The following is a 12,343-nucleotide window of genomic DNA, read 5'->3' on the forward strand; positions in this document are numbered from 1 at the left end:
TACAGAATATCTTATTTAAGGCCGGGCGCAAATGGAGCCACAGCCACTTGTGGCCGCCACAAGCTGCAGACTGTATTTTGTATGGAGTTTTAATAGACAGCGCAGACACGGCGTTCGTAGTGGCCCTACTGGGCCACTCGCTGCGGTAGTGGCCGTGTCTCGCTACTTGTGGCTGCCTCCGACCACTGTTTATCCCGCTAGTGGTCGTGTTTAGCCACAAGTGGTTGTGTTTAGCCACTAGTGGCTCCGTTTGCGCCCGGCCTAATGCAATTTTGATTTATTTACATATCCGTGGTAAGTTAAAATCTACTTTTCATGGGTATATTATAGCAAATGATAACTCTGCCTTTTGGGCTGCCACGGTGGTCTAGCGGTCAGAACACTAGCCTTGTAATCATGGGGTCCCGGGTTCAATTCCCGGTGGTGCTCAGATTTATAACTTGTGTTGGGCAAGGCCGTGGTCTAGGCATCACAGAGTTTTCCTCCGGGGGCTTCCCAAGTTTCTCCGTGGCATCCAAACAATTACTCCACTCACACACACTGAAGAAGGCAATGGCAAACCACTTCTGATCATCTGCCAAGAATGTATATATATATGTATGAGCAGGTCCCTGACAACCTGAAGAGGGTGGAAGGATCCTGTTCATAATATATGGACCTGTCATCAGTCAGAACACTAATAATAAAAAAAAATAAAACTCTGCCTTTGAAGAGTGGATAACCTTTTTTAATGTAATTAATAATTTGGATTGCTGTTTGGGCATTTTTTACCTCTGAAACTACCGAACAGATTTAATGTGTATTTGGTATTTAGGTTGTTGATATTGAGTTTTCATGGTTTTCTTTAGACACTGAATCCTGATGTTAGTAGTATTTTTGAGAAACATGTGACCACTCCATTTGTAACTCCTTCCAATTAAAAAAATGACCATTAGCCATATATAGCCAGTCTCCACAGGCACAATAAGAAAACTAAAATGTGGATACAAACAAACAAAAATAAATAATTTCTACATTTTTATTTGCAGGTGCCCTAAAAGGATGTATAATTATAATGATTATAGTGATTTTAATACAGAACATTGATCTTGTGTGTATATATCTTTTTGGGACATTTTGTATTATAATGAAGTTTGTAATTAATATATTTCTTATTTAGACGAAGAGACACAGTCATTCAAGACAGTATCCTTTAAATTTCACCGTCTGTTCAACATGCCACCAGAAGAAAAGCTTGTCAGCTATTATTCTTGTAGGTATGTATCTAATGACTAGTCAGTAGTATCAAATTATGTGTATTGGTGCAAAACTTTGATATTATATCTGACAAATTGAACACATGTGGAATCTCTGCTACTGAAAATTATACACAGAAATGAATCATTAAACTTGGCTATTAATATTATAATTATTGATTTATAGTTATTACTTTATTTGCTATAGAAACTGAAGCATTTGAAGGAAAGTATGAACCTTAAGCAAATGACTTTAGATTTCACTTTTGTAAGAATCAAGTCTGATACTTCTCATATGATCAAAATTTCTCAATAAGATTTTAACAAATATTTTGAATGAATTATTATCTCAAGACATATTTTTTATACTTTTTCTGCAAAATAAATATGTATCATACAGAAATAAATTATATAAGTAATGACCAGTCAATCCATTGCATACAGTAGTCTTGCAGTATTAGAGTTTAAGGGTTTTTTGCAGGAAAATGTATTACTTATTTGACAGTTCTATGACTTTTTCTTGAGACATTGTCATTGTATTGTGCTTCAAGAGACCAGCTTCAAGCTTGCATTGTTGAAGAGATGAGGGAACTGTGTGGTATAAGTCCTGTGGTAGTGTGGATTAGACTGAGGTTTTATTTTAGATGTGTTTTTGTGATATTGTTGTTAAAGGTGAATTGGCTATAGAACAGTGATTCCAACATTCCACAAACCTCATTCTTAAGAATCGAGCTGAATGTCTGCAGCCTTCTGTAATCTACATTCTTTCTTGTGTGTCCCTTTCTCTTCTTCCACACACTATTTAATATGGCTGATACCCACTAAATATTTATGTAGCTTCATGAAGTATTTTACTTCTGTAAGGCTTTATTATAAGCAATACATATTTATACATCTCAACTCTGTATATGGAATAGACCATAGGAAGTAATATCTTTCCAAAACAAATAGAACATCATTATGACAAAAAAAAAATAATCTCCACCAAGTAACACTGAGATGCACAGGAAGTGTTTCATTACTGTATGTATTTCTTTTGCTGAACCTCCAGAATAATTTAATGTACAACAAACGTGTTTGAGAACCACTGCTGTACATATGATTGACTAGCATTCAGATGGTAGGGACTGTATTGAGGTTTTTATTACCATGTCTGTCTTGGCCTTAGGGCCAATCAAATGCTTGTCCATTGTGCACTTCAGGATGGGAGGTGAAGTGGAGAGCACTTTCATCTTATGGTGGTCATTAGTTTGTGAACCAGTACCTCTGTCTGTGCTTAGGTGCAGAATTAACTTTATAATTTTCTTGTATAGGTACTGGATAAAAGCATACTATTTTTTCTCCAGATAAGGGATAAATCCAGTCATTTATTCTCATATGAACATAATTTCTGCTTTTGAATCCACAGAATAATTTATTTATGTTTTTCTCCAGCTACTGGAAACGGCGGGTGCCCCGTCAAGGTTGGCTTTACTTATCAGTGAACCACTTGTGTTTCTATGCTTATATCCTTGGTCGTGAAACTAAGTTGGTGATTCGCTGGACTGATATTACTGAGCTGGATAAGACAAGCAGCTTGCTTTTTCCAGATTCCATTCGTATTGCAACAAGAGAAAGAGAGGTTTGCATTGAATTTTGCATACATATCTTATGCTTTTCTGTTTGTGAAGGAATTTATGGAAATGTGCTAATTAAGGTTGTCCAGGATCAGAATTTGAGTACAAATTAAGAAGCCACTTTCTTAGTGGTAGGAGGGTAATATCAATGGAGTTAACAGGTTTTATGAAGTGACTAATAATTTATGTAATATTTTAAGGTATGTAAAGTTTATTTTAATTTTCAGTTTTTAAACTGTATGTGTTGTGTCCCTCTGCTTTATGTATTTCTAAAAAGGTTTACAAGTAACTAATGTTTGAAAACTGTTTACAGTGTGTCTATATAGGCCAGTTTATTTTTGTACCTGAAGTTTTCCAAGTAACAAATGTCGGATAAAATTTTATTCCGTCTGGATTGATCAATTGTAGGTCTACTAGAAACATGATAATTTCAGATGAGAAATCTATTTGAAAAGATTTTGAAGACTGTGGCATAAATTGAAGGTGAATTAAAACACTTTGATGAAATGCCATAATTATTTGAATATTAATTGATCCTCAATTCAGAGGCTCAAGAATGAAAAGAACTAAGATTGTAAACAATTATTTTATTCAACAAACAGTTTTATAAATCTTTACTTTTTTATACAACTTCACAGTTATTGGAAGAAAGAGGCTTGTCTTAATTTTGGGCAGATTTTGTTGCTTGTAATGCGAATTGTATTGGCCTGAACCAGGATAGATTCTAGCTGTATTTATTTGTTGTTTTGATTGTAAATTTTGTTATCCTAGTATCAGTCAATGATTTGTAGTCTGAAATTAGCATATGACATACAATTTAAGTTCCCAGTATTTCAGAGAAATAAAACAGTTAAAGATTTGCAATAGTTTTCATTTTGATAATATAAGGTCATAGTTTTTCAGATTGATAAAACATTTTTGGAAATACATTTAGCCTATGAACTGTAGTTTTTCCGTATTTGACATAAATTTACTAGCATAATTTGACACATGTATTTCTCTTCCAGCATCATTTCTCCATGTTTCTCCACAAATCAGAGACATTTATGCTTATGGAACAATTAACAAATTTGGCAATGAAACAGTAAGTAAATTTTATATAATAGAGTAACATGCTGTTTTATTTTATGTGGTGTACAGAAAAATAAACTCATGCGTCGTCTATAACTCACACACAGAACTGAACATGGTCGAATTTTGGATCAGTATTAGGTGTTTAGTCATTTAGATCATATGGAGATTATTTTTAGCCGTACACTATTGCCCTAATATTGTAGTGTTGCCTTTCTGTTTTTGTTTAGGTTTTTCTTTATTTGAATTTTTTATGATGAGTGATTTAATTTATTTTATTGAGGAGTACTTCATTGACATGTGATATACAATACTAGATTTTATCTAAATATATTTAGAAATTTGTTAGACTCTCCCTGGAGTCCAGCAATTTTATTCAAGAGGCAAATTTTTGCAGTCATATTTTTATTACATGGCTGCTGTGTGTGAATCTGTATTCATGATTTTATTTGTGACAACAAATAGTGAGCTATAGGTACTAAGTATCTGCAGACTTATCTTGAATAGGTCATAAATATAAAAATACTTTAAAGTAAGACTAAACATGAAATAAAGTATGATGGCTTTAGCTCCAAGCTTCTTGGGCACTTTAGACATTAGTGGAGACATACAGGGGAGTGGCATGTAGGAAGAATTCTTGCTGGATGTAAAATAATCTTTATACCTTTTAACGTGTTGTATGTTTTTACACTATTGGGAGTTTGTCTTGTGTGTGTGTGTGTGCGCGTGCGTGCGCACGCACATAACTACATTTGTATTTATTTTTATATATAAGTTACAGTAACTTACACTGATAACATTTTCTACTTTGTATGATTTGAGGTTTTCACAGTGGTGAGTATGAAGATTTCTGTCTTCTGGGTTGTTGCTCCATGTAGTATGGTAGATGTTGGTAATAAAAGTGTTGAGCCTTTTTAATTTTTGTTTAAATTAGACATTTTTGACAGAAGTTACACTTCTTAAATTTTCTTTTAGTGTGGTTAACAGTAGTATTAATTGTTTAATCATTCAGTATTTGGTTTTGACTTCATGACAGTTTAAATAAGTATGAACTAAATGTTGGTAAACATCTACCATACTACATGGCACAACAACCCAGAAGACAGAAATCTTCATTTTTTACTTTCTTTCAGACTTATTGATGAAAAGGGTGGCTTCAATGAAGACAGAGATCTACTTAGCAAGCTCAGGTAAAAATGCATTGTATTCCTTAGAATACCTTTACATGTTTAGCTCTCTTGATTTGTTTAGATTTGTTAGTATTTACATTTTTATTACAGTAAGAATGTGCCCAAGAAACCCTCCTTCCTCAAGCGTGATCTTGATGCTCGGGCTCATTCGGAGGCTTACCGTTTATTGTTTCGTCTGCCAGCTGCAGAGAAACTAGATGGCAGTACGGATGCAACACTCTGGACACCATACAATAAACGTCATGTTTGGGGTCGGATGTTTTTATCACAGAACTATCTCTGCTTTGAAAGCCGGGTAAATGTCATCATGTGTAATAATTTGTGTTTTGTTAGTATTGTGTTAATAGCTAATAATAGTAAATTCTGAATCAAATAATTCGTGTACAAAATTTCATAAAATATGGTAGGTTTGGCTACAATGTAGCACTACTGTAGGTAGTTCAGTGTTCCTTTGGTAAATGGTAGAGTAGAATTTTCTGCATCATTTTTCAGTAATTTTAAAACCTTCTGATGCATAATTCATAATTCAGAAGTTACACTTCTTGAATAAGGTTGTACATACATAAATATTTTTTACATTCCATGGATCCATAAATTATTCCGATGACAGTAGGATGTGGAATAAGTTGTAATAATGCAATACAGTACATATTGTTTGTAGTGTAATCTGCAGTTTATGTTATAAGAATTATAATCTTTAAAAACAACATGTGTCTATCAAGTCATTTTTCAGACTAGGCTTGGAAACATGCGACACAGTAGGTAGAACTCAGATATTTGGGTAATTTTTAGAGTTCAGCAGTGGTATGACTTCTGTTGAAGGCATGGCATTGGTCCTGTTGACTCTGCATTGTCTGTACTGGGATTTCTGGTCAGAGACCACATGCATGTTGTTTCCATCCTCACTATCACTTACACTTATTCTATTTCTAAAACTCAATTTAGTATTCAATGGAAAGAAATTTTTGATGCCATCATCATCATCATGAAGAATCACAGGCTGCATTTGCAGACTTCCACATATGCTTCCAGCAATGATGTAATGGCTGGACTTGCTGTATGAATCAAATCACAAGAGAGCTGAACCACTTTGTAGGGTACCGTGTGTGTGTGTGTGTGTGGGGGGGGGGGGGGTGGTCAGTCCATAAATGTTCTCAATGTACCTCATTCTACATATTCTTCAGTTCAAATGCATTGTTTTTCAGATTTTGAATGTGCATTTCAGGGTAATAGTATGTAAGTATGTTTTGTATAAATGTGTAAGCAATTGTTTGCTTGGCATCTTTATTATTATTGCAAATCTTTAAATGGAATTAGTGTTAATTTTCTATATATATATATATATATATATATATATATACTACATGTATGAAATGCCGATGTCCTTTAACTCTTATTATTTACAGGTGAAGAACTTGGTAAGTGTAGTAATTCCTCTGCGTGATATTTGTCTTGTTGAGAAAGCAGAGAACCAAGCATCAAACACAGCTGTTGATAAATCAGTTCTTATAACAACATGTGGCCGAACAAGTTTTCTGTTTGCTCAAATACAAGATCGTGATTTTGTTGTACAGAAGATATCGGAATTGCTGGCCAGAACAAGGGTTCTCTCTCCGTAAGTGATCATATTGTTCTCTGTATTGTAAAGTTAGTTATCTGTAAAATACTTCAGATAAATAATGAAACATGAACTATGAATATTAATACATTTAAACCTTTGCTGTATTGTAGTACAAAGAGTCCATACAGTGAGATCATTTTGGTGACCTATTTATTACTCACCATTTTGCTGAAAGGTAATGATAACATGTGAACTTGAATGCTAATGGCCTTGAGATTGGTAGAACCTTGAAGATTGAAATAAAATTTTGTTGCATCATGTTAAACATACATCACATCAAAAAAAATGTTTCATGGAATAGTTCCATGAGAGATGAATACTCTAGTGCAGGAGTTCTCACCCTTTTTTGCTGGCGTACCACTAATTCTAATTTAACACATTAAATGTACCACTAACCAAATGCGTTCAGGGAAAACTTATTTATGTTAATATTATCTTTTGAATTTCTTACTTAGTTCACATACTGCTCAAAATTAGCTCGTGTACCACCAGTGGTACACGTACCATAGGTTGAGAAATGCTGCTCTAGTGGATATAATTTGCATTTTTTGTGAATGGTTAAATTGGTGAAATTGGTGAAATTGCAGAATGTTGTAAGCTTATTTATTTTTATGAACTCTGACATACAGAATACTTCAAGGTAAACTAAGATGTCTGTCCTTTTCTGTGTGTAAAGACCCTCTGCCCCAGGAAGCAATGGAGACAGCACAAGCAACCACAGCAGCTCCAGCAGAATCAATATCTTCAATCACTATGAAGAAGTTAAGACAGGTACTACTATCTTGATGTGTATGTGTACCACATTAATACAGGTTAAAATTTCGTCAGAGTGCTTACAGTTACCCCCTGCTTAACAAAGATTTCCACATAATACATAAAATGATTAACTACAGAAAATGAACTTGCTTTTAATCAAGAGATAAGTGTGTACTTGCTTTTAGTTGTGTTGGCAACCTTGTGAAGCATCTGTTAACTTCCTTTTATCTCTCCGCCCATACACATTAAACAATTCAAAAATGAATAAACCATTCTGATGATATTTGATATTTGAGAATTTACAAAAATAAAAGTGTTGAGCCATTTTAATTTTTGTTTAAATTAGACATTTTTGACAGAAGTTACACTTCTTAAATTTTCTTTTAGTGTGGTTAACAGTAGTATTAATTGTTTAATCATTCAGTATTTGGTTTTGACTTTGTGACAGTTTGAATAAGTATGAACTAACAGTGAATATTTGTATGCAAATTTAGTGTTTGTTTATTATGAGGGAAGAATTCATCTAGTCATAACTGTTCAGTTTAATGAAGAGCTTAACTTCCATGAACTATCTCAAAGCGAATAAGATTTATGTCAGTTTTGTTTATGCATGTCGCATGTAATTCCTTCTTCCAAATGTACCTCTTAAGTGTTCTCTGTACTTTTATAGTGTTTCTAATCTGAAGCCGAGTCTTTCAGGAACCTGAATTAATGGAAGTTCTGTTATATGTTATGAACCCACTTTAAATAATTTATTTATATTGCTACTATAATGGTTATGTTTTGAATTTAAATTAAAAGTATAATTGAAATAACCTGTTTAAAGTTATACTTGGTTTACAGTGAATTTTATTCATGATATCAATGTTCTACATTAGTATCAATCAACTTAACATAAAATGTGTATTGAAATACTGGATGGTCATTTTATTAGTTAATTGTTTGTAATTGATATCTCAGCAATGGCTCCTTTGCTGTGCAAGAAGTCCATCAGCTCTGCATTGCCCAGACTACAGATGAATTGGGCGTTGTAGATTTGGTGCTAATATAATATTGGACCTTCATGATGTAGTATTAGTTCAAGCATGAAGTGATAGAATTTATGTTCAGTTTCTTGACTCTTGTTAGAGTCTTCATGGTCACCGCAACCTCCGCTGATGACCCTGTTCAAGCCGGATATCTCCCCAGAAGCAATTTCGAAACAAGAGGTGAAAGAGAAGCTATGGGAGCTACATTTTGTTGAGTATGGTCGTGGCATTTCCATGTACCGAACAACTGAAATTTCCAAGCTTGTTCTTCAGGGTGTACCTGATCGATTACGAAGAGAAGTATGGATGTCTTTCTCAGGTACAACCATTATTTTATATTGTCTGTCACTAGGTGTGATTTTATTGTAATGTGTTGTCTAAGCAATTCATATTATTAGAAACAGACAACAAAGATTCATGTGTGACATTTACATAGTATCTTTTTATGATCATCATATCAGATGTATTTGGTATTTGAAATGGTTTTGTTTCAGATTTTAAGCGCATTTATCTTCAGAAACATTTATCCAGATATCTGTCACAAGTTTTATATAGATGTTTGATCTCTTTTTAATTTTTATTTAAAATACATATTGATCTGATGTTCTGCATTTGTCATGTTTTTTAGAGGAAATGGCAGCACTGTAGAACAGTATATCACATACGTATAGACCTCCAAAAAGCCTGTATGGTTCAGTTATGAGACATTGATTGTATAAAATTATCGTTGAATTTTGTAAAGTGATGAAACTATGTAGGGTAATTAAAATGTGTTTAAGCCTAGGTAAAGTCCAGAGAGTCAAATATTTGCCTAATGTATTTCTTGTACAGTTTTTTTTGATAGCTGCAACATTTTAAGTGTTGGCCATTGAAATTTGAATATTATGTGTATGATTATGTGGAGAAAAGTTTCTAGTAGACAAAATAGTTTATTTGGGAGTAAATACCAGTTTAATTCAGTGAATAGTATGAAGACCCCAGTTAGACATTGCTTATGATATTTGGCATGAATAAAGCAGCTTAATTATATTTGTTACATTTGCAAAATTACTGTATTTGATGTCTGCAGGAGATGATATTCATATTTTTAACCATTTTGTTTATTCAAGGTTTATTTTACAATTTTATGTCTGATATTATACTAATGTGAAATAATACACATTCTTTGCAGGTCTATTTAATGCTTAGTAGCTTATTTTATTATTTAAGTATGTTACATCCCTAATATCAACTGGTTGTATAAAAATGAGAAAAATTATCATCTGAGCTTTGTTTTTAGGAGCCATAAATGAAATGGCAACAAATACAGGTTTGTACCGAACACTGGTGGATCATGCTCTTGGTAAGACCTCAACAGCCAATGATGAGATAGAAAGAGATCTGCATCGCTCACTTCCAGAACATCCAGCCTTCCAATGTGATATTGGAATCAGTGCGTTGCGAAGGGTACTATCAGCTTATGCCTGGAGGAATCCTCAGATAGGTAATAAATATGCCATATTCCAAGAGGGAGAAATAAGTAAAGTTGCACTAAAACAGTCTAGTAATATATAAAGAAGTTTTATAAAGGTAACGTTTCCTTAAATTCTTAAATTTTTTGCACACACACTGCTGTTTTCAGCTCTTGGAAGACAGATTTCTACCTGATTCATAATCCACAGTCTTTTGTTATCATTAATGAAAGCACTTTATACACATGACAGAACTTATATGTTAAAATTTTCCTTATATCATATAGCATAGCCACATAAGCACAATTGATTTTAATACTGTTATTATTACCATTGTTACACATTGTTACATATTGCTGGAAGGTAGTAGTAAGGTGTTCTCATTGCTAATTTAATACATTCTTTTGCGAGCATACCACATTGATTTTTGATGCACCAAAATGAACTGAAGTAATAAATAACCTATAAACTTTATGTTTATTATTTATTATGTGCTACACATTTCAACATTTACTCAATATAGACCAAACATCGTGGTCAAGTGGTTAACACTCCTGCTTCTTATTTGGGAGGTCCAAGGTTTAAATCTGGGCCTGGATACCAGCTATCCTGACGGGTTTTGGTGGTTTTCCTCGGTCCCTCCAGGCAAATGCCAGGATAGTAACTTAAATTGGGTCACAACCACTTCCTTCCACATTCTTTCCAATTTATTTTTCATTATCTTCCTCTCATTTGACGCTATATAGTTTTAGATACTGAAAAAGTGTTGTTAAATGAACTATAAATAAATAAATAAATTTACTTAGTATCATTCTTAGGTATATTAATATAATCCTTTACCAATATAAAGTTAAATGTATTTGTTTATGACTTGCTTCTTGTCAAACCCTCCGATTTCCTTTTACAGCTTGTTTGTTTTCTTATGTTATGAGTACTTGCAGGTTTCAGTACCATACATTGTTTTAAAAATATATGTATGTCTAAGGATGACATTCTAAATGTCAGAATGCATACATAGTACATAATAATAAGTGCATATACATGGGTTGTTTATATATTGTCTCATAATATGAATTATCCGTGTGTTTAAGTTTGATTCCCAAAATATTATTAGAGAAATGATTAAAAAATTCTTTGTTTGGAACTGAAAAGAAACATGGTAATAATATTCCCTAAAACAGTAACTGTTTGTAATGTCTTCAAACACTGCTGCATATTAAAAAATTGTGTATGCTTATGGATGTGTGCTCTTTGCATGTGTGCATATATAAGAAGTTCTTATGAGAAAAAGATAATCTACTTTCCTGTCACCAATAGATAATATGTAAGGTGCTGTTGCTCATTAAATCTAACTTGTCCATCATGCTTTGTCAGTTTTTGTTAACAGAGTACATTCACTTTTATTATCATTAGAATTCTCTGTACATTGTGTGGAAATATTTTTTCAAATTTCTCTTGGACTTTTTTTTTGTGAACTCTGTCAAAATAATATAATACTAAAATCAAATGCACCTCTAATAACAGTGTATAAAATTTAATTGGTTGTCCTTTGCCAGGCTACTGTCAGGCCATGAATATCGTGGCATCAGTATTATTGATCTACTGCTCAGAAGAGGAAGCTTTTTGGCAGCTAGCAAATCTGTGTGAGAGTTTGCTTCCTGACTATTATAATACAAGAGTTGTGGGGGCATTAATTGATCAAGGAGTGCTAGATGACCTCACTTCAGACCACCTTCCTAATCTCCAAGCTCGGCTTGATGAACTTGGAATGATTCGAATGATTTCCCTCTCGTGGTTCCTCACAATTTTCCTCAGGTACATTTAATTTTAACTGTCTGCATATTAAAATATATCACAGTTATGTTAACCATTTGTCTGTGAGCTGTATTTTCTGTACAGCAAAGCATGCATTTGCCTAATGCCAAAATAACTCACTTACATTCAAACTAAAGTTTTTGAGACTGTAGGCTTAACATATCACCTGTAAATGTGTGACATGCTTTGTTGTGTGTGGTAAATATGAACGTCGTAGGACTGGCAACTTTAATATATTTTATGCATAGGTCAAGGGTTTAAGGAGGTAAATATTTTTTGTGGGAAGCTGTGGTTTCGTGTGATTTGAATTTGAGTTTTAAAGTCAGAAAAATATGTTGTAATTAGTAACTGTTTACTCATGAAGAATTTCACTTTGACCCAGTGGATATTCATGAAATTTAAGTATGAAGAAATATGTATTATAGATTAGAGGTTTAGATGGCATCATTGTTACTGCATCCATGATTCTGAGTTTTCTTTGAGTAGTTGACAATTAATGTTTCAGATTGAACTTACAGAACTTCCTGTGATTCACCTTCTTTAGTACTTCAGTATTATTA

General features: G+C 33.3%; 1 protein-coding gene across 5 annotated transcripts in view; it reads left to right on the forward strand.

The window, feature by feature from the left end:
• Positions 1-12,343, forward strand: part of Tbc1d8-9 (TBC1 domain family member 8/9) — a 36,613-nt gene that overhangs the window by 1,715 nt on the left and 22,555 nt on the right. For all 5 annotated transcript variants that reach the window (XM_087351078.1, XM_087351080.1, XM_087351081.1 and 2 more), the window contains exons 4-13: positions 1,160-1,256; positions 2,670-2,856; positions 3,859-3,935; positions 5,056-5,112; positions 5,203-5,407; positions 6,519-6,727; positions 7,410-7,504; positions 8,618-8,836; positions 9,797-10,000; positions 11,525-11,783. In XM_087351078.1, the coding sequence (XP_087207204.1) occupies positions 1,160-1,256; positions 2,670-2,856; positions 3,859-3,935; positions 5,056-5,112; positions 5,203-5,407; positions 6,519-6,727; positions 7,410-7,504; positions 8,618-8,836; positions 9,797-10,000; positions 11,525-11,783 (1,609 nt within the window). The remainder of the gene's footprint in view (positions 1-1,159; positions 1,257-2,669; positions 2,857-3,858; positions 3,936-5,055; positions 5,113-5,202; positions 5,408-6,518; positions 6,728-7,409; positions 7,505-8,617; positions 8,837-9,796; positions 10,001-11,524; positions 11,784-12,343) is intronic.

Source organism: Zootermopsis nevadensis, unplaced genomic scaffold (genome assembly GCF_977971745.1).
Source record: "Zootermopsis nevadensis isolate Lab colony 2312 unplaced genomic scaffold, Znev_1.0 Znev_ptg000018l, whole genome shotgun sequence".
NCBI classification, from domain to species: domain Eukaryota; kingdom Metazoa; phylum Arthropoda; class Insecta; order Blattodea; family Termopsidae; genus Zootermopsis; species Zootermopsis nevadensis.